This window comes from Myotis yumanensis, unplaced genomic scaffold (genome assembly GCF_028538775.1).
Source record: "Myotis yumanensis isolate MYYU_CA2020_CCGP unplaced genomic scaffold, mMyoYum1.0.hap1 SCAF_2, whole genome shotgun sequence".
Lineage (NCBI taxonomy): Eukaryota > Metazoa > Chordata > Mammalia > Chiroptera > Vespertilionidae > Myotis > Myotis yumanensis.
Genome location: NW_027223753.1, coordinates 140,257,691 through 140,278,328, shown reverse-complemented (window position 1 = coordinate 140,278,328; position 20,638 = coordinate 140,257,691). Strand labels below are relative to the sequence as shown.

General features: G+C 41.9%; 1 protein-coding gene across 1 annotated transcript; it reads right to left on the bottom strand.

Moving 5' to 3' along the window:
• Positions 1-7,529: 7,529 nt before the first annotated feature.
• Positions 7,530-17,961, bottom strand: NFKBIZ (NFKB inhibitor zeta). The gene is made up of 12 exons (XM_070406122.1): positions 17,507-17,961; positions 14,991-15,130; positions 14,449-14,479; positions 14,225-14,328; positions 13,313-14,103; positions 12,520-12,625; positions 11,983-12,129; positions 11,750-11,813; positions 11,301-11,470; positions 10,588-10,698; positions 10,290-10,457; positions 7,530-8,148 (listed from the first exon to the last, which is right to left on the bottom strand). Exons 1-12 carry the CDS (start codon positions 17,793-17,795, stop codon positions 8,095-8,097), a joined length of 2,175 nt encoding a protein of 724 aa, XP_070262223.1. The 5' UTR covers positions 17,796-17,961; the 3' UTR covers positions 7,530-8,094.
• Positions 17,962-20,638: the final 2,677 nt, after the last annotated feature.

Genomic DNA, 20,638 nt, shown 5'->3' with positions numbered 1-20,638 from the left:
AAAAATCATAGGGGTTTAATACACTATTCTCCCTACTTTTGTGTGTGTTAGAATGTTTCCATAACAACAACAACAACAAAAATTATGTTTATTGTTGTAATCCAGGAGTGAAGTCATGAAAACCCAGACATGGATGATGGCAGGGAAATAGGAAAAACAACAGACTAATTCAACAGACATTTTGACATTGATAACAGATTTGACATAGCAACTTTAGCTGAAAAAAAGAAACAAAATTGACTCATTTATATAGCCCTCATAATAGAACTTATCCACTGTCAATAAATTCCTGAATTTTAAATAAAGTATCTAATTGGTCTGTATGATTGGAATGTGGATGGAAATTAATAATCTGTGTAAGTTAAATTTCTGTCTATATATTATTTCTGTCTATTGCACCACATGAGAAAACAACAAATTTTCATCAAATTTAGGGGGTCTGTTGGGAAAAACTGACCAATTAAAATAGAGCCTTATTTGGTCTATACAAAAAAATCATTTTGTGGGACCTTAGATGGGTCTCATTTTTTAAAGGTACATTAATGTAATATATTATCTTAAAGTTTCCCACAACTTGAGTCCAGAAATTTACATTTTAAAGAAATTTTCCAGGACCCTTTTGGTAGAAGCACCCAAAAGATCCAAATGTTTACTTACTTACCCAAGTGACATATTTTAAATTTTCTTGAGATAGACATAAAAAGTTGCACCAGATTAAATTGCTGTCCTGAAGATAAACAGTTCTTATTTCCATATCTGCAAGAGCCTAAAAAGGAGAATTGTTTTTTAAATTTTAATGTAATTCTGGAAGGAATACTTCTTGTGAGCAAAAGGGTAGAGATTGATTTTAAAAGATTAATGAAAGTGATATCTAATGTAAAACATGTATAGAGCCAATTTTGAAAGACAGGCTCTCCACGGGCAGACTCCACTGACTCAAATGCCCAAACTAAGAAACCTTGAGCCCCCTAAGAGAAGAGCAGTTCACTTCCAGAGCAGTCAACACCTGGGGCTTCCATGCAAGCCGGTCAACAGGTGCCCTGCACTCTTGTACAAGCACTTAAAACTAACGTCCTGCCTGAGAGACATTTGGCTGCAAATACAAAGGCCACATGGATTAAGGTACCACAAATGGAGAAAATAAACGGTGATTCCAAACTTAAGCTACAAAGCAATTAAGCTAAAGGGATCTAGTATTATTGCACAATCTGAAATGTGTCCGGATTGTCAAGCCCAAAGGCACTAAGCTATTTCAACAAGAAACACGTGCTGGATCCAATTGCCAAGTCCTAAGACCTACAGAAATTTTTTATTTTCAGATTAATAACCATATGCTGTCTCTTAAAAAAATAAGATCTAAAATAATATATTTCTATGGAGTTTGGATTAATATTTATTGTCTAAAACCACGGATTTCCTTAAGTTGACCCTTCACTTTCAAACATCTGCATTTTCCAATAAGTGACTACTCTGGTGCACATTACAAGGTCAGATGGTCTCAAACACAGGCATTTAATTTGTGATCATGTTGCTTACCACATGAGCAACACTAGGTAGTGTGATCCAAGGTAAAGGGAAGCAGGTTTATTCAAATGTGTACCAGAGAACAGAATGACTAATGATAATCTAATAAACTTTGTTGTAAGGTTTAAATAATTAAATGTCCTCGAAGTCCTTATATTAGTTTTTTTAATTACAGCTCAATAATTATTTTATTGTTTCTACTTAAGTTCATCAATGCTAAATGAGTCTTCTGGTCAATGCCAAATACAGCTAATAAATAATACAGCTAATAAGTGAAATGTAGATACATCATACATTAAATCAATAATTATATAAAAATGATGTTCATAGATTCTGAAGACAGAGTAGAGAATTTCTCAGAAAAAAGTATTCATCTTAGTTACTTTGTAAGAGGAAAACAAATGGTAGCAGAAAAGATTATTAAGCCTCTTTTCCTGGTGTAATGGGCTAAATGGTGCCTCCCCCCCCAAAAAAGATATGTCCTAATCCTAAAAACCTGTGGACATTACTTCATTTGGAAAAGGAGTCTTTGCACATGTAATTAAGAATTATAAAGGGGAGCCTTAAATCCAAAGACAAGTGCCCTTATACTAGTAAACGACACACAGAGAAGAGACAGAGGGAGAAGAGGATAAAGCCATGTGAAGATGGAGGCAGAGATTTGAACTATGCTGCCACAAGCCACGGAATGCATGGGGATGCCAGAAACAGAAGTTGGCAAGGAAGCACCCTCCGCTAGAGCCTTTGGAGGGAGCACGGTCCTGCCAACACCTTGATTTCAGACTTCTGCCCTGTGAGGGAATCAATTTCTCTTGTTTTAAGCCACCAAGTTTGTGATAATGTATTACATACTCCTAGGAAACCAATACAGTTGAGGATTAAAAATCAGAATGACCTTTAAAATGTATTAAAAAAAAAAAAAAAAGAAAGAAAGAAAAGAAAAACCGATTAGGTAACTCCTGATCTCTCCTTCAAAGCTAAGTTCTATACCACAGAATCCAGCATGCCAGGTACATAATAAACATTCATCAGGTTGCTACCTCTTCCCCATGGGCATTCTGGCAACCCATTCTGTTACCACCATATGACTAATGCCCAGTCTCAGATCCTTCCAACGTCTGCATTTTCTAATTTAGACTAAGACTGTGCACTAGAACCATCTTCACATATATCTGACAGGAGCCCTGAAAACCCTGGCAATTCTGATTCAGAAAGTCTGTGGTGGGGCCAAGGCATTTGCACATTTAATAAGCTTCATAAAGATGCTAATGTCACCAGACATTGGAACCTAGGGCGTTCAGCAGGTGGACTTGCTGTCTGGCTACTCTCTTTCTAAAACCCACGTGGGCTGATAGGCGAAGGAACCAGTGTGATGGAGGGAGCAGAGAGCACAGGGCTGGAGGACAGAGAATACACATAAGAAAGCTAGACAGAAGTACTTCTGGTCAAGATGGAGAAGTAGATAAACACTGTGCTCACCTCTTCGCAAGACCACATAAAGTTACAGCTAAATTCTAGAACAATCAACCTGGAGAACCATCTGAAGACTAGCTGAAAATAAGTCTTATAACTAAGGATATGAAGAGGAAGCCATGTTGAGACTGGTAGGAGGGCAGAGACCCTAAATGGGCTGGCCCCACAGCCATGTGTGGTGGTTGAGAATTGGGAGGGATATTTCAGCTGTGGAGGTTCCCCCTGAGAAGTGAAGTGTCACAGCCCCACACTGAGCTCCCCAGCCTTGAATACCAATACCAGGAAGCAAAGACCCCACAACATCTGGCTATGCAAATCAGCAGGGATTCTGTCTGTCTAGTTGAGACAGAGGCTGCTGGGAACCCAGACACCTTCTTAAAGGGTCTGTGCACAGACTTACTTGCAGGAACCCACCCTGGGCTCCAGAAGAGGAACCGCAGCTCTGGAGACATACAGTGAAAAACTGAGTTGTGTGGCTTCAGGGTGAAGGCTGGAGGGACAGCCACCATTGCCCCTGGGTGGAGCCCTCCTCCCACACAGCCAGCAGGTGGGTACCATCTTTCCTGTGTTGAGCCCTCCCCACACCTGGCCAATTCTGAATCTGCATTAGCCCATTGAACACCACTCGCTTTGCCCTAACCACTCTCTGAGAGCCCATCCTACCCAACTCGTACACCGGAAGAGGCTCTGTGGGCCAGCCTTGGCTGTGCGGCAGTCATTTTTAAAGGCTTTCAAAGGTCTGCAGGCTTCATGTGTGCAACAACTGGCTCGATGTGTGCTGTGCTGAGCGGCCCGAGGCTCAGCAAGGTGCCAAATATAAACCTGCATTAACCTCATGAACACCACTCACCCCACACTGGTGTCTTCCAAGAGGCCCAGAACCAACATACCCAGTGGCTGGCTTTAGACCACAACAGAGCACCACCCCAATTAGCTCCAATTATGCTAAGTGAAATAAGTCAGCAGAGAAAGACAAATACCATGGGATTTCACTTATATGTGGAGTCTAAAGAACAAAAAAACACACACAAATAAAACAGAAACAGACTTACAGATACAGTGAACAGACCGATGGTTACCAGATGGGAGAGGGTTGGTGGCAGGTAAAACAGGTGAATGGATTGAGAAGTACAGATGGGTAGTTACAAAACAGTCATGGGGGTATAAAGTACAGCATAGGAAATAGTCAATAATATTGTAATAACTATGTGTGGTGCCAGTTGGATGCTGAAAGTACCAGGAGGACCAAAGACTTTGTAAAGAATATGATTGTCTAACCAATGTGCTGTACACCTGAAATTATACAATATAATATTAAATGTAAACTGTAATGGAAAAATTTTCTAAAATAAAGAAAATGAACAGGAAAATTTTAAGAAAACACACACACACACACACACACATACGCACACACACACACACACACACACACACAAGCTAGAGACACTTTGCGAACAATCTCCACCCGTATTCCTCCTGGACATGTGCCATCCATGCAATGTGTCCAGGTTTACACAGACTCCAAAGGTGGAGTGAGGGCGCTGAGAAAATAAAGCAGAACCAGAATTGGTGTATAGCTAATGGATAACAGTACTGGGGAATTAAATCATAAGTTTCATGTGATAAAATATTTATACGATGAAGTATAAAATATGTTGAGAAAATATAAATTTAAAATGGAGCCATAAACTTAAATGCCATCTAAGAAGTATGTAATAAATGTCTACTCTCTATCAGGCACTGTGCTAGGAACAGGGCCTCTGACGATAGGACCGTCCCGCCCCTCCTCTCAAGGACAGATCCAGGGCACAGCAGAAGAAACAAAAAACCAGCAGTCTGGTCATAACTAATCAAAAACCTTGTCCCAGGCCCGATCTCAATGGGAGAACTTAGCCAGTGACTGAGCTGATTTTTCCCTAAGGTTATGTTCAATACAGAACTGATGTAATCAGAAAATGGAAGTCAGTGGGACTGACTTTAAGTTGACATTTATTAAATGTTATAGAAGTTTGAGGAAATTCTCCACTCCTGACTAAGTAAAAATAGACAGGATATTAAATGTTACTGATTTGATTAACAAATAAAACCAGAAGATTTGGTCTCTGACACTTCAGGAAATTCCTTACTGAACTGCCAAACTACAGTATTAGAGTTAGTCCTTTGCAAAGAGGGGCTGCCCGATTTTTTTTAAAAGAGTACAACTGTGCCCATTTTCATTAACACATCATCAATGTCACTATTAAATTATGTGGCTGGGTTAAGTTCAGACCATGATGCTCATTAGTTTGTTAAGTATTTAATAATATAATTCTGGCTGAAAACACCACTTCCCCAGAACCAGTGATCCCAACCAGGATTAGCATAAATCCAATCACTCATTTAACCAATATTTGTGAGTCACTACTATGTGTCAGACCCTGTGCTAGGCACCGAGGTTGTAGCAATGAGCACAGGTAAGTCTTGGCTTCTGTGGGGCTCCTTCTTTGAAATATGTTCCATCAAGTGCCACCACCATACCTCTAAGGCAGATATCGCTCATTAGTCACAGCGCTGTCTCCTGCCAAGCCCTAGACTGCTTGAGGATCTTTCTCAGCATGCTACTATAAGAATATTACCAAAGGCAGAGCACAAGATGAAACTTATTAGCCATCCAAATGCTAACCAAACTACACTGAATCACCTGTGGTTCTCCCCAAAATTCTACTGTCTTGATTCATGTCATTTTCTGTTTCTCTTTCACCTCCCTCTCCTCCACCACAATGAACATCCAAATTAACTCTTAACAGCTCAAATGCTCTGCCTTGAAGTTCCCCCATTCTCCCATTTGGACACAAATTCTTCGTCTTCTGAGCCTGTTTCTTCCCTCTTTTATGGTATCTAATAAAGTGCATGTCGTGTCTCTCATGTATGCATCTTAAGGATAAAAAATATCTTTTATATCTTTGAATTCCTCATTTATCTATCATATAGCTTTGTGCATGTACACACACACATACACACACACACACACACACAGGAAATCACATGCTTGCTAAGCAGTGGTTCAATTAATTATTAGAGAACTTAGGTTGATGAACACATAAGCTTACTTGGGGAAAAGCTTATTGTATATCTATGTTCAATGGGGATCTATCATTTCTACTGTTCTGGCTATCAAGTTGCATTTACAAGGCAAATTACTCTTAAGTTCATGTTTATGTAAAAGAAGAAAAGTTGTATTTGATGTAAAGAAATAATACAGTAGATTCTTAATCTGAGTCGTGCACTCCCGGTGGCTGTGATGCTTCCGATACTGTATACAGCATAGGTATGTTTTTCCAGGGAAAGGATTCACCAGATTCTCAAAAACTAAATTATATAGTAACTCACTGATGCTGATGGAGATGTTTATGTTTGTTCTCACATGTCAAAATGGAAAGACCCCATTTACTCCTATTTCCAGATTTACATCTCTCAGGATGATCCTGGTATTCTCCAAATTGTTTTTCCTATGTTCACTGTGCCCACAAAAGAAAAAATGAAGCCATAAAGACTTGGTTTTTTTAGCACATAAATGTCTAAATGATCAACAATATCTATTAATCTTCCATATTTTCAGAACCTGATAAACTTCCATGAACTCAGCAGTTTCTTTGATGTTATGTATGTACCTTTAGGAAACACATTCTCCCCCCCCACCCCCCAAAAAAATCCAAATTAAAATGTATTCGCTAAGTTAAAGGTATTCAGATTCGCAATTAATAGCACTCTTTCAACCTAGGGAAATATAAACAATGGACTAGGGAAAGAAAATGCACAGCCTTAAGACGAGTAGTATTATTGAATTAAAGTTTATTTAAAACCATGCAAGAGGTTCTCCATGAGTGTAAGTAGACTGGTTCATATCAGAGCCATATTTATAGATACCAATAACTGTAACTTTTGTCCACAAGACATACTAAATCAAACAATGTGATTAATTCAAGGTTATCTTTTTTAAAGAATTTAAGCCACAAAGATGATTAGTCAGTTGCTTGTGAAACTTCTCATTTTTAAAAAAAGTATTTTACAAATCAAATGTATACAATGAATTAGTGAGCAATCAAATCCAAATACATTCCTCAGAGTATGCCAGAGGTAAGTAAAACAATATTAATAGAACCAAGATCACTAAAAAGTAAAGGATTTTTTAATAAATGGTAATATAAAACATCATGGCACATTATCATTATTGGACATGGAAACCCAATAAGACACGTTTCAATAGTGACTTGTTGTTGATCCTATAAAGCTAAAACAAAATTCCCAACAGAGCAAGAAAATGATAAACTCTAGAAAGTGAGACATAAGGCGGTGTTCTCTTTAAGACATTGCAATTCCCTACAAATAATGTCTCATTCAATGCATGAGGAAAAGCGTATTTAAAATTCAAACAGAGCTCTGCCAGCCGCTAGGGGAACAACTCTACATCTGCTTCATCAACAGAGACAGTGGTTGGGTGATCACACAACTCCTTTGAATGTGTATAATTTTTAAAAATATTGACAACTCACTTATTCTTTTCTACTTTATTGAATTACACATTTCAAATATGGCCATGTTCACGACCAAATATGTACAAACATTTAAAAAAATGAAAATAACAATTATATACAGTTTGAAAAATCAAATTGTAACTATGATACCTTTCATCTAGTCCAATGACTAGAGACTTTCCAACACCAATAACTATCAGATATTGCATCAGGCCAAATGAAAGTTTATAATTTACCTGCTTTTAAACTGGCAATAGCTACATGAGCAATGCCATATGCAACAAATCAAAGTCATTTCCTAACCAAAAGCTACTATTAATTGAAATCAATTTTACCATTCATATTAAATTCAGATGTCTAAATCCCAGATACCTGGGTATGAAATATTTAAATCTGCCAAAAGGAATTAAATATTTTTCTTCTTTTCTTTTAATATAATCCACTATATAATAGTGAACTAAATATATTTGTTTCATAGAAACAACTTACATTTGCCAATACAGGGCAAATGGTCTATATACAGATACATTAGGACTGCCTAACTGACAGTGAGTGTTGCCGACCAGGCTCCAAGTCAATAGAGCTAATACGGTGGAGCTCTCTGCTGAATGGACTTTCCCTTCAGGATACGTCGGATCTGGAATGGAAATGAATAGGATTTGTAAGTTTTCTTTTTTATGGTCAGCTTCAACAAGAACCCAGAACCCACCTTATACACACATAAATCCTTAATATACTTCAAGTCAAAACAGCTGTTCTAATACCCAGGAATAAAGTATCTGCACATAACTTCATGGATCACAGGAAAGCCTCTAGGCTTATTTAGAGCCTAATGATTTAAACACCAGGTTGACAAATTTTCTTTTTTTTTTTTTTTTTTTTTTTTTTTTTAATTTAATGCCTTTATTCACAATGTGAAAATATTAAATATGTTTCCTGATAATCTTGACATTATCATTATGTTAACAGTAGTGCAAAACTTGGCACTGAGAATTTTGATTAGAAACATATTTGTCTTAAATACTTCATGTAAATTAATCATATGTGCATAGCAACATGCATGCATAAATGCATAATAAAAAGATATCAAATATAAGGTTTTTTACGTGTAATAAACATTAATATTTCAAGAAAAACTATTTTAAATATAATATTAACAAACTGTACTGATAGTATAATATAAAAGTTGTAGGAAATATTAAAAATCTGCAAATAACAAGATTACTTGTATTATATTCTAAAACATTTTTTTTTACTGCCTCTATTTTTGTTCATCAGTTTATGTTGTTCATTATATTCCACAAATGAGTGAGATCATGTGATATTTATCTTTCTCTGACTGGCTTTATTTCACTTAGCATAATGCTCTCCAGGTCCATTCATGCTGTTGCAAATGGTAAGCATTCCTTCTTTTTTACAGCAGTGTAGTATTCCATTGTGTAGATGCACCACAGTTTTTTAATCCACTCATCTACTGATGGGCACTTAGGCTGTTTCCAAATCTTTTTTTTTTTTTTTTTTTTTTTTTTTTTTATTTTTCGCTAAAAGTATTACAAAGTGTATTACATAAGTGTCCTTTTTTCCCCCCCGCCCTTGACAGACCCCTGCCCTCCCTTACCCCCCAGTGTCTTATGTCCATTAGTTATGGTTATATGGATGCATACCAGTCCTTCGGTTGATCTCTTAATCCCCCCCCTCCTCCCCCCCAACCCTCCCTGGCCTTCCCACTGCAGTTTGACAATCAGTTGACAAATTTTCTTAACTGTCTCTCAGTCCACAGCAGATGAAAAGCCACAATTTAGAAGAAAAAGATTAGGGTGGGGAATGCAATTGACAACTGCTGGAAGAAGACACAATGACCACAGTCTGAATGACTACAGTCTGACAACAGAAGAAAAGGAAAAGACCCTCCCCACAAACTCACACACACCAAAAAATACAGAAGCAGAAAGGAGAGTAATCTGAGAACATTAAAAGTCAAATGCTGAGAACATCGCTGTATGACTACACACCATAAACCTGAAGTAGAAGCAAACACTGGGGTTAGGACACTGCCATTTAATATTTCATGATGGTTCCTATCCGTGGAACTTCTGTGAGTCTCATTTTCTTAGCTGAACTCTTATACTGCAAAGTTTTCATAGCTATTAAGTGTATACATGAAAACTTTACAAATTAAAGAGCTCCATCTTAAGTTATAAAGAGCTCTACAAATATGGGTTCCTATAACATTATGGTCATTTGGGGGATGTGAATCAAAGAAACAACTAAATTGCACTCCATATATTTTATGATTATGAAAATATGTAATGACCTACCTATAGCCACAATCACCCTCATTTCCCCCAGGGAAAATTTCCATCAAAAATATCTCAAGGTCTTAAAAGATTCAGTTCTTGTTTTCAAGAAAATTTCAGTCATGTGAAACTATTCAATCTCTGAAGATAATATATAAGCATATGATGAGTAAAGCATAATTTTGTTTAAAGTATAAAATAGTTCTAGGGTCTAAATTGCATTTTAAAAAAACAAACCTTCCTATTTCTTATTTAAAATCAGTTACTAGAAATAATTGTAACAGCTGATGTTTACTGAGCACTGACTACGTGCCGGGGACTCTCCTGGACACTCCTAAAGATACTGACTCATGTCACACCGACAGACACGCACACTGATAGAACCTGCCTGAAGAGCACCTCCACCCTGAACAATCTCACCTCCCTTTATGTTTCAGACCAAGCGTCTGAAAGCTTTGCCTGTCCCTCCTGTCACCCTCACCTGTTCTCCCACAGGGCCATCAGGAACCAAATGCACGGGCTGCTCGTTCTCCAAGTTCCGAGTACTTGGGTCTGCTCCCTTCCTCATCAACAGGCGGACTGCGTCCAACTGCGTCACCCGATACTGCAGGCTGGCAGCAACGTGGAGGGCAGTGTTTCCATTGTAAGCCTGAGACAAAGAGACAAAAATGATGCCCATCAGGGAGGGGGACTTTCATGAGAACAGCTCGAACGCTTGAAAAAGGTGTAAAAAAAGTCACTCCAACTCTTGTGAAGTTATTGAAGCTTTCGAAAGGTACCTTTGCATTCACGAAAGACAGGCAACTGGGCAGCTCCAAAAAGAGGCGAATGAGTTCCAGATTTGCTTCCTCAGCTGCCAAATGCAGGGCTGTGCGGCCACTTTTACGATCCTTGTTAAAGGCAAGAGGGGAAAGACATGACCATCCAGACAGCATGCCCAATCATGCTTTTCACCCAGCCTCCCAAATTCTGACTCAAGCCTTCCTTACCCCCAAACGAGATGAAATCTCTCATTCCTGTTAATTTGCCTAGGTGCCTCTTATCACAGTCTACCTTTACATACAAGGGGGCATAAAATGTAGAAACATAGACGATACTGTTTTATAATGTACTATAATATAATACAATAAATGATTTATTATGTACTCGCCTATGTTTCCAACTTGGCAGCCACCCCGTAGACTTATAATTAGTTACATTCCTCACCTCTTCAATGAGAAGGTCCCTAAGGACCCAGTAGCTGACATTCAGGCTTCCCCCTCGCCCCGAACCCCTAACTCAGTGCACTGTACATAAGAGATACTCAGCAAATAAACCTTAATTTTGCAGAGAAAAACTATTTTCCAGTCTAAAAAACAGAAGATTAAGTCTAGATCCCACAATGATGAAGCAACCTTACAAAAAACACAGAGTTTTAATCTCTATTTGGGAACAGGTTTTTGTGGTAACCACTTCCTCCCCATCCCATATCCAAACTCTTCTGTGAATTTACCTTGGCTTCCACCGCTGCCCCCATTTGAATCAGACCCTTAATGGTGTCAACCAGACTCTTATTCTTCAGTAAAAGCTCCTGAACTTCAGGTGAATGTGGCTGTTCATTTCTCTGGAGTTCATGCACCACAGCATTATGGGCCACGACCGCACAGTGCAGAGGAGTCAGGCCTAGAAAAAGTATAATAAAGCAGTGGTCAAGCATGCCACCAAGCCTTTCGGTTGTTCTATAATTACAAACCTTGGGGATGGCCTACGAATGGGCTCCGCAAGAACTAGCAAGGCAATCTGAATACTTCCTCCACTGGTTCTTAGTGCTAATTTCATCTATAGAATGTTTTATCATTAATTACCTCCCTTCCTTCTTGGTATGAAAGTTAACATAACTTTAGAACGAATAGGCCCCTCTCTAGAAATGGTTTTTTACCCAATAAAGTATCATTTGCTTACCATCATAGTTAGTTGCCTCAAGATCCACAAACTGATTGCTCATCACCGCACCCTTCTGAATTGCCTGAAAATTTTAAAAACATATATCTGTTAGCAAGAGACAAGCTATACAAGTATTCTAAGAAATGAATAAGTGAACTCAAAATGGATTATTGCAACCCACATCCAACATCTAAGACTCAAGCCCTCTCTTTGGCCCTGTGCTAATGGAAGCCTAGCAAACTGCCTCTTACCTGAAGCACCTGGGAGTGGCCCTTCTCAGCACAGACGTGCAGAGGGGTTCTCCCCCAGCAGTCGGTGGTGTTCACCTGGGCTCCAAGGTTCACCAGATCCTGCACAATAAGATGCTGATTGGCAGCCACCGCCACCTGAAAGGCACTCTGTGGACATTCAGAAGAAAAAAAAAATTTTTTTAAAACATGTAACACTATCATGACAAGGAATATGAACCTAAACTAAGACCGATGGAAAAACCCACGTGGAAAAAATAAATCCTATTAATAAATAATAAGATACTGTAATACAAGAAAACTAAAGTAAACTTAAGGTGTGGCTTTATTATACCCAATTAGTCTTTGGTGAAATAACTATGAAGTTAATGTTAATAACTTCAAGGTTGATGGTGGCAAAGAGTCAGCATCTCAAAGTTAATATTAACTAAGCTCTTTCTGTCTTGAGCTCTGAAACTACCTGCGGATGAATATGAGACTGGCTGTCACTCTCTTCACAGCGTCCACATTTTTGCCACTTCGCTCTGTCAAGGTCCTCACCTGTCCATTGTGCTCTTTAATATCCAGCATGTGAAGTGCATTCATCTTTCTTGCAAGGACATAGGAAAGTGCCCTTCGCCCTTGGGCAACAGCAATATGGAGGAACCTGGGAGACAAGGGAGGGAAAAGAGGTGAATTACTTCTGATTTCACTAAGTGCATTAAAAAATATATATATTCCTTTAGTCCCTTTCTTATTATGTTGGTACACTCAAAGCATTACAGAGCATAAATTATCCTGTCGGCTGAGTTGCAACAGGATGAGTCAGGCTATGAATAGTAAGAAAAAGAATGCCAACCACCATACAGATCACTTTAAACCTATTATTTTTAATATTTATAAAAACCCTATGAGGGAGGTACTATCATTTTACATGTCAAGAAACTGAGGCACAGAGAACTTACATAGCCTGCCCAAGGCCAAAGGTATCAGGACAGATAAGAATTCAATCTACAAATCAACTCACAGTTGACCATGACCAACTAATCATAATCTGATTTTCTCTCTATAAATACAGTCTATGCTAGTCTTTCAAAGCCAATTATTCAAAGAAAACGCATACATTTTTATTAACTTAGAAAAGGTAATTTGTTCAGCCAGGGGAAAAAAAAAGGAAAACTCTTTCTTAAAATATTAGCTATCATTGAACAGCAGTTTCTACCTACAGTCTTCATCTTGATTAGCCAACCATTTGGTAAGGTCTAACTTGGTATACCCTAGAGATATCCTCTGCCCACTATGTACAGCAAATATGTTTTACCAAAATAGGTACATGAAATAAAGGGATACTCACGTGTCACCATCTGCATCCTTTGAAAGAAACTGATCTTGGGAGATATTTGCCAGTTTGCTTTCTTCCTGCTCTACTTGCCACTGAAAAAATGACTTCCCTAACTGCGTGGTGTTCATTGAATTTCCGATGATGTTCTGGAATGGCAGTGAGGTGCTTAAAGGCACAGAGCCTGCATCGTGCCCCGCCATGGCCTCACAGGCACTGTGTGGCACCATGCTGAAGTTTTGCAGGTGGGCGTCATTTTGTTGCTGAACACTGGGGGAAGTCTGAACGGGAACAGCAACATTCTCACACTCCCCATGACTAGTTAAAAGGGATGCAAAACTTTGGTTTGGGCAGAACTGTAGTTCTTGGTTACTAAAGAAGCTTGGTTCATAGTTGGGAGACTGGGAAGTTCTGGAATAAGGACTGTATTCCAGAGTTGGGTTCTGGGTATAGTGCTGTGGCTGCTGCAGCGGCTGTGGCTGCATGTTCTGGTTCTGAGGAGAATACTGGTACATGGAAGCCTGATCCATCATGTGTGGGGAGCTGCTGACTTGCAAAGGCTGGTACTTCTGAGGTGGACTGAGGATCTGCCCTCCATGGAAGTCCTGGCACTGCTCTCGGGGAGAGCCCTGAGGGACCACCGCAGGGCTCACCCAGCTAACTTGGACAGTATTCAGGGAAACCGGGCTGTATTCATTCTTGATGTTGATAATGTTCTGAAGCAGATCAGCACTGCTGTCCTGTTTGGATTCATTGTGGTGAGCATCTTCCATGCTCTCTGCGGGTGTTGGTGTTTGAGGTGGTGTCTGGAAAGAAAGAAAAAGTAAATTGCACACTCCCTTCCAAAATTATTCCAGGAATAATTTCCTCTATAGAATATAATTTAATTTCTGAAAGGTATTCAGAGGAAAATAGTGAGACGCTTACCAAAAACTGGGTATGCAGCAAAGCTGGCCTTTTACCAGCTGGTCCATCAGACAACGAATTGGGTCCTTTCCTTTTCCCACTATATGACACAGTGTTTGTCAACTCTATACCCAAAAAAGGAATGTGGAATCTGTGATTATTTTATTTTGAAAATTTTACCCATAACATACCACATTATTTTATTCTAAAGGCCCCATAATATCATGAATAGAAGTAATTCTTACCTGTCAATTGCTCTCTGTTCACACCTTGTGTCTATAAGGAAAAAACAAGTTTCCCATTTAGTATAATATTAAATGGCTTTCTGCTCAATAGACATCAATAAACATACTTATCTCTCCCACTCTTTACAGCTCACCATAAACCTTTGATGCAGCTGCTCTATCAATATTTATTTTCTATCTTAATTTTCATTCTATCTTGCAACTTCCCCCCATTTGCCCGTTCACCTTAGTTCAACTATGTCAAGATAAAATTAATAAGACCATTTGAGTTTTCCCTTTCTTATCAAGATGTTCCATTTCAGTTGAACCCATTTATTTCTTTGCCCCCAATTTCATTCATTAAATTTCTCTTGTCCACCTACCAAGTGCCTAGCACTGGGCTAAGCGATAGGAATACGGCAGACAGCAAGACACATATGCTCCCTGTCCTACGGACGTGGTGGTCTACAAAAGACTTACGGGACTTGGGTCAGCAAAAACTAGTAACCCCAACAGACTAATCTTCCTGACCTCTGACCCAAAACAAAAAAAATAGGTGCCACCTTAAAATCATCTGTGGCTTGGCCAGAAGCCTTCTGTTTATGACTTCGGATGTGCAGCAAGAGCTCCTTCACCGAGTTCTTCACACGAACACCTTGAAAGGGTCCTCTCTGCTGCCTTCCAACCCCCATATGGGGCTCAGCTGTTCAAAAGAAAAAAAAAACATATCCCAATTAAGTCTCTGCACAGACACAAATCTTAGTAACCTCAAAAGCATAGCTGTCTAACGTATAAAGTCCCCAATCACCAGAATGCAAAGCCTTGCCAACTTGCTCTGGTCAATGGCCTACATGTCACTCCCCAGTCCTACTTAAGGTTTGATGCTGCCTGAATGCTTTGCCCCAGTCAGGCTCCCTAAAGAGTTAAATCTCATACAACTGTGGTTTCAGGGATCTTCAGAGCCAACAGACAACCCAAATTAAACCTCTTGGTCTCTCGCCCCTTTCAACCCATGAGACAGTATCACAGATTTGCCACGCTAACTCTCATAGAGCTATCATTATTCTTCACTTTTGAAAAACCTTGGGGGATCAAAGGAAAAATGATGAATTTTTAGCTTTTCAAACCAAAGGCTTGGTGCCCACATAAAAATGTAAAATTCTATTAATCCTCTAACCTAAGAAAGCACAAAACAAACTTCCTCCAAAGATCTCAATGTACCAAAGCCTAACAATGAACAATGTCTTAGATGTGTTTCTTATTATTTCGCTCAGTTCAGTCAACTATGCCAAGAAATCTGCTTGAATTCACTCAGATTAAACACATTTCCACACACGCATGCAGGATTTCCCCTCACTGACTTTTTGGAACTGCTCACAGAGGCCTTCTAAGTAAAAAGGAAATCTGTAATCTCACTTCATATTTAAACTTTAAAACACACTTTAAAATGTAGTCTGTGAGTACAGCATTCCACTTCTGACCACTGCTATGTCATAACCTCTTGGGATGAGTTGAACACAAAGTAAACATGCAAAATGTCAGGAAATGAATAATCCAGCCACCCCATTGACAGTGGGAAAAAGTAAGAAGATGGGACAAGAAACACTGCATAATTTGAATGTATGTATATATCATAAATATAGGAAAGAAACAATTTAATGATGGGGCAAATTAAATGACTAGTTAGTTTTACATTTAAGTTGAGGAACATCTTGCCAGAATCTAACACAACATTTCTCTGGAATGACAGGAGTTAATAACTCAACGTCACAAGGAGAAAAATGCAGTTTGAGAAATCCCCTATGGTTATGCCGTAAACCAGGGAAGTAGCAAAATAGTTTCAACCAGATGAAAGCCAAATGTGGGAGAAAAGGTTCTAAATACATACACACACACACACACACACACACACACACTTTTTACATACAACCAAGTGGATTAAAGTACTTCTTTAAATGAAAATGGAAATTCACTTTTTAAAAGAAGACAACTGAACCAGCAGCGGCTAGCAGTGAGGAACACCTAAAAGAGAACATTCTTTAAACCATGCTGATTAGATTCTCCAACATTTGGGATTGTCTAGAGGTTCTTTAGTCTACCCACTGTGGCATCCTGTTTCCCCCCAAATTATGCAGCTCCGTTCATTAAGAAAAGAAAGCAACCAGCCCTGGCCAGGCAGCTCACTTGGTTAGAGCTTCTGTCCTCCCAAATACACCAAGGCTACGGTTTGATAGCTAGCCAGGGAACAAACATATACGAATCAACCAATGATGCATAAATAAGTGGAACAACAAATTGATGTTTCTCTTTCTTTTTCTTTCCCCCTTCCTCTCTCTCTCTCTCTCTCTCTCTCTCTCTCAATTTAAAAAATGAAAGAAACTAACCAATTCACAACCAAAGAAAGAAAACATTGTTTCTTTGCTGGATGTGGCTTAACCATTCTAAAGCACACAGAACAAAACCAGAAGCACAGAAAACTAACTGGCCAGCCGCACAAACTAAACATACATTGAGTTGGTTTTCAGTCCAGCTTCGCCTTATTACATCTTGTTAATATCGGTTTCCTTTTTTGAATATAAAGTCCTTTTACTTAAAATTTCCATAAATACTTAGGAAGAACCAAGTCAGGACCTCAAACCCTTTCACTAACAAAAGTCACAAGGGAAAAAAAGCTACATTATATCCAAAACCTCGCCATACTATGTGAATTCTAGCTTAATAAAGTTGCTTTAAAAAAAGAGAGAGAGAAAATCTGTGGTTCGGGTCCGTACCCCCTCACCCCACTCCGCGCCCCAGAAGTCAGAGTTTGGTTCCCAGAAGCGTTTTAAGCTACGAAGCCAGCTGTCGGGAGCCTGGATTTCACAGACCACCAAAGGGCTTCGAGTTGTCAAACGCCCAGCACTGAGTGAGGCATCCAGCAGTCGCCTAATACGTGAGGGCTGGTGTGATTATGTGCTGCCGCTAAGCAAGGCGCAGAGGCGCCTCGGGCGGCCGGACCCTCCCCTCCCGGTGGCGTGCGGGCCGCGGATGGCCGGGGCGCAGGGGGCGCACGGGACGCCCCCGCCCGGACGGCGGGTACCTTGCAGCCGCTCGGCGCGGGCGCTGCCTCTCGGCCGGGACTCGACGGCCCCACAGGAGGACACGGCGGAGGCGGAGGACAGGTCGGAGGAGTCGGAGCCGGGCGAGCCGGGCGCCGAGGGCCCCGACGCCGAGCAGCCGGCGTCGCAGGCGCCCGGGGCGGCGGCGGGCGGCGACGCGCTGTAGAAGTAGGCGAGGTTCAGCGGGCTGGTCATGAGGCCGCAGTCGCCGGCCGCGTCCAGCAGCCCCTCTCCGCCGCGGCTGTCGTCCAGCAGCTTGTCCACGATCATGCTCCCGGGCGCGGCGCTCGGGACCTGCACACCTGTGCCGCCGGCTCGTGCGCGGCTGCCTCTGGCTGCGGCTGGGACAGGCTCGGGGCTCGCTGCGCGGCTGCCTCTGGCTGCGGCTGCGGCTGCGACTGGGACGGGCTCGGGACTGGTCGGCGGGAGGACAGACGGGTGGGCGGACGGGCGGGCACGGGCGCAGCCCCGGCGACCCACCTTTATAACCGGCCGCGGGACCGGGGCGGGGCGGAGGGGCTGCGCCGCGCCGGCCTCCGCGCGCCCTGCTCGGCCATTGGCGGCGTCGGGGGTTCCTCCCGGCCCCTCCTCCGGATGCGCTCCGTTTCCAGTAAAATGTACAGGATGAGGCAATGTGCCCTCCGCCCTCGCCCCGCCCGCCCGCCCCGCCCTGGACCGACCGGTTGCTCTCTGGCCCTTCACCTGGAAACCCCAATCGAGAGCGGCCTTCCGCCTCCGGGACCCCGATCCCCCGCCCCAAGCGCCCGCGACGGGGGGTGAGGCTGGGCCTCGGGTGGCAGAGGGAGGCGGGGAGGCGGCCGGGAACCGGTCGGCCAGGTTCCCGGGTGTTGGGAGCCCAGGACGGTGCGCGCCCGCACGCCTCCGCCTGAGCTCCTGGCCAGCCCGATGGAAGGCATCTCTGGGAAGATTCTTACAGACGCATCTCCTCCGGCGCCTCAAAGCAGCTTCCTTCCTCTTACCGTAATTCAGTAAACGTTTGCCAATATTCCTTTTCACAGGGTCCCAAACTGAACATAATTTGAAGCCGGTTTTCGGTTTTAAAATTAGAACCTGGCCCTAGCCAGTTTGGCTTAGAGGATAGAGCGAGGGCCCTGAGGACTGAAGGGATCCCGGGTTCGAATCCGGTCCAGGGCACAGAGAAATAAAACAAAATAAGTTATAATCTGGGCAACAGCTAAACTTTTTTTGGTGGTGGTGGGGCGGGGTAGGGGAGTGTGTGTGTGTGTATATACAGTCCGGAAATTTAAAAAAAAGCAGTGCCCTACAGTCTTGTATCCTTCAATACTGGAACAAAGTCATCTTGGCAAAATGATAAGTGTATTTATATATGTAATTTCTTTATTCTGCATAACTTTACACTGTGTCTGATAAACACGGTAATTTTGCTCCTGCCTGTCTTAAAGACTTTTTAAAAAGGATTTACACAAATTATTGAAGTCATATTACTTGTTGAGCCCATGGCTAGGAGTTGGCAAGAGAAAATGATGAATGATTATTATGTCTGTCCTTTCAAGTACATTACAAACTTGTGGGAACGATAAGGTAAGTACACTCATGCTATATTAAAAGAAACCGATTATGATTAAATATCATGAGGGATACAAAGTCCAGTGAGTGTCCTGAAAAGAGAAACAAGCCTGGTGGAGGAAAAGAGGTCATGAGGAAAACCTGTGTAAAGGAGGTGGCAGTTGAGACAGGCACTGAAGGATGTGTGGGATTTCAACCCACAGCATTTACAGCAGGAGCAAAGAACTAAGATGAGGAGTCGGGAGATGATAACAGTAAATGTAAAAGGGAACTTGGTGCCTTTGGGTGGAGCACTCCAGTGGCAGGCTGAGCATCTCCACTGGGTCTTTATTTAGTAAACATTGAGTGAACATGAAAGACTTTGTGGCAGACAAAACTAATCTGGAAGCAGCTTAGAGAGGGTGACACTGAGATACCCAGAGGCCCTGGGGGGGCACTGCAATAGCCCAGGAGGGAACTGACCAGACCCTGGGGCAGAGGCAGTGGGAAAGGGGAAAGTGAATGGAAAGAAAGCAGGGCTGGGTAGCACTGCTAGGGCAGAATCCAGAGGTCTGGCCCAGTTGGAGGTGAGGAGCCATGAAAGGTCCCGTCAGGCTCTGGTTTGGGGCTGGATGACAGATGAACAAGGATGCCAGCTTCAGATTGCAGGGAAATTAGCAAAAGCAGAATGTTAGGGTTCCAGGAGGAAAGAAGGGACAGAGGGAGGGAGACAGTGAACTTGAGTTGGTACCAGGAATTAATCGTGGTATAAGACCCTGGTGGGGTTCCAAAGTAAATATTTCCTCCTTTCTCACAAGTGTTGTATTATTCCCAAAACTTCTTGCTGTCTCTCCTTCCCAATTTTTGGATTTTGGTAACTTTAAAAGAATCCGATATAATAAAGAGGTAATATGCAAATTGACCATCACACCCTCACAAAGATGGCTGCCTACAACCATGCCGTCAGGGGGGTTAGTGAGGGATGACCAAACAACTGAACAAGCAGGCTGTGTGGGGTGACCAGGCCAGCAGGTGGGCTGTGAGGAGCGACCAGGCTGGTGGGGAGAGGGGGGGAAGTTGGGGGTGACAAGGCTGGCAGGGGGGCAGTTGGGGGCGATTAGGCTGGCAGGGGGGGCAGTGAAGGGCAACTAGGCCTGCGGGGGGGACAGTTGGGGGTGACCAGGCTGGCAGGTGGGGCAGTTAGGGGTGACCAGGCCAGCAGGGGGGGCAGTTAGGGGCGATCAGGCTGGCAGGTAGGTGAGCACTTAGGAGGCAGCAGTCTAGGATTGTGAGAGGCAGTCGGACACCCTCTGAGGGATCCCGGATTGGAGAGGGTGCAGGCTGGGCTGAGGGGACTCCCCTCCTGTGCACGAATTTCATGCACCGGGCCGCTAGTAAATAAATAAAAAGGAAACAACTCTCTTGATGTATCTGCAGAAAGTAAAAAGTTCCCATAATTGCAATTCCTCAAAATCACTTAAAAGATGTTCCAAAGAATATGTTGGGGCTTTGCAATACAATCTATTTGGATTTTATTACCTCCCCTGTTAAGAACAAGAACAGAGCGGCCTTTTTAGACACCTTTG

Coding starts and splice junctions, on each gene's coding strand:
- NFKBIZ (XM_070406122.1), bottom strand. CDS start 17,795: ATGATCGTGGACAAGCTGCTGGACGACAGCCGCGGCGGAGAGGGGCTG. Junction 11,471..11,749: donor TGAGGCAACTAACTATGATG/GTAAGCAAATGA, acceptor TACTTTTTCTAG/GCCTGACTCCTCTGCACTGT. Junction 8,149..10,289: donor ATGGCCCTGTGGGAGAACAG/GTGAGGGTGACA, acceptor TTTCCATTCCAG/ATCCGACGTATCCTGAAGGG.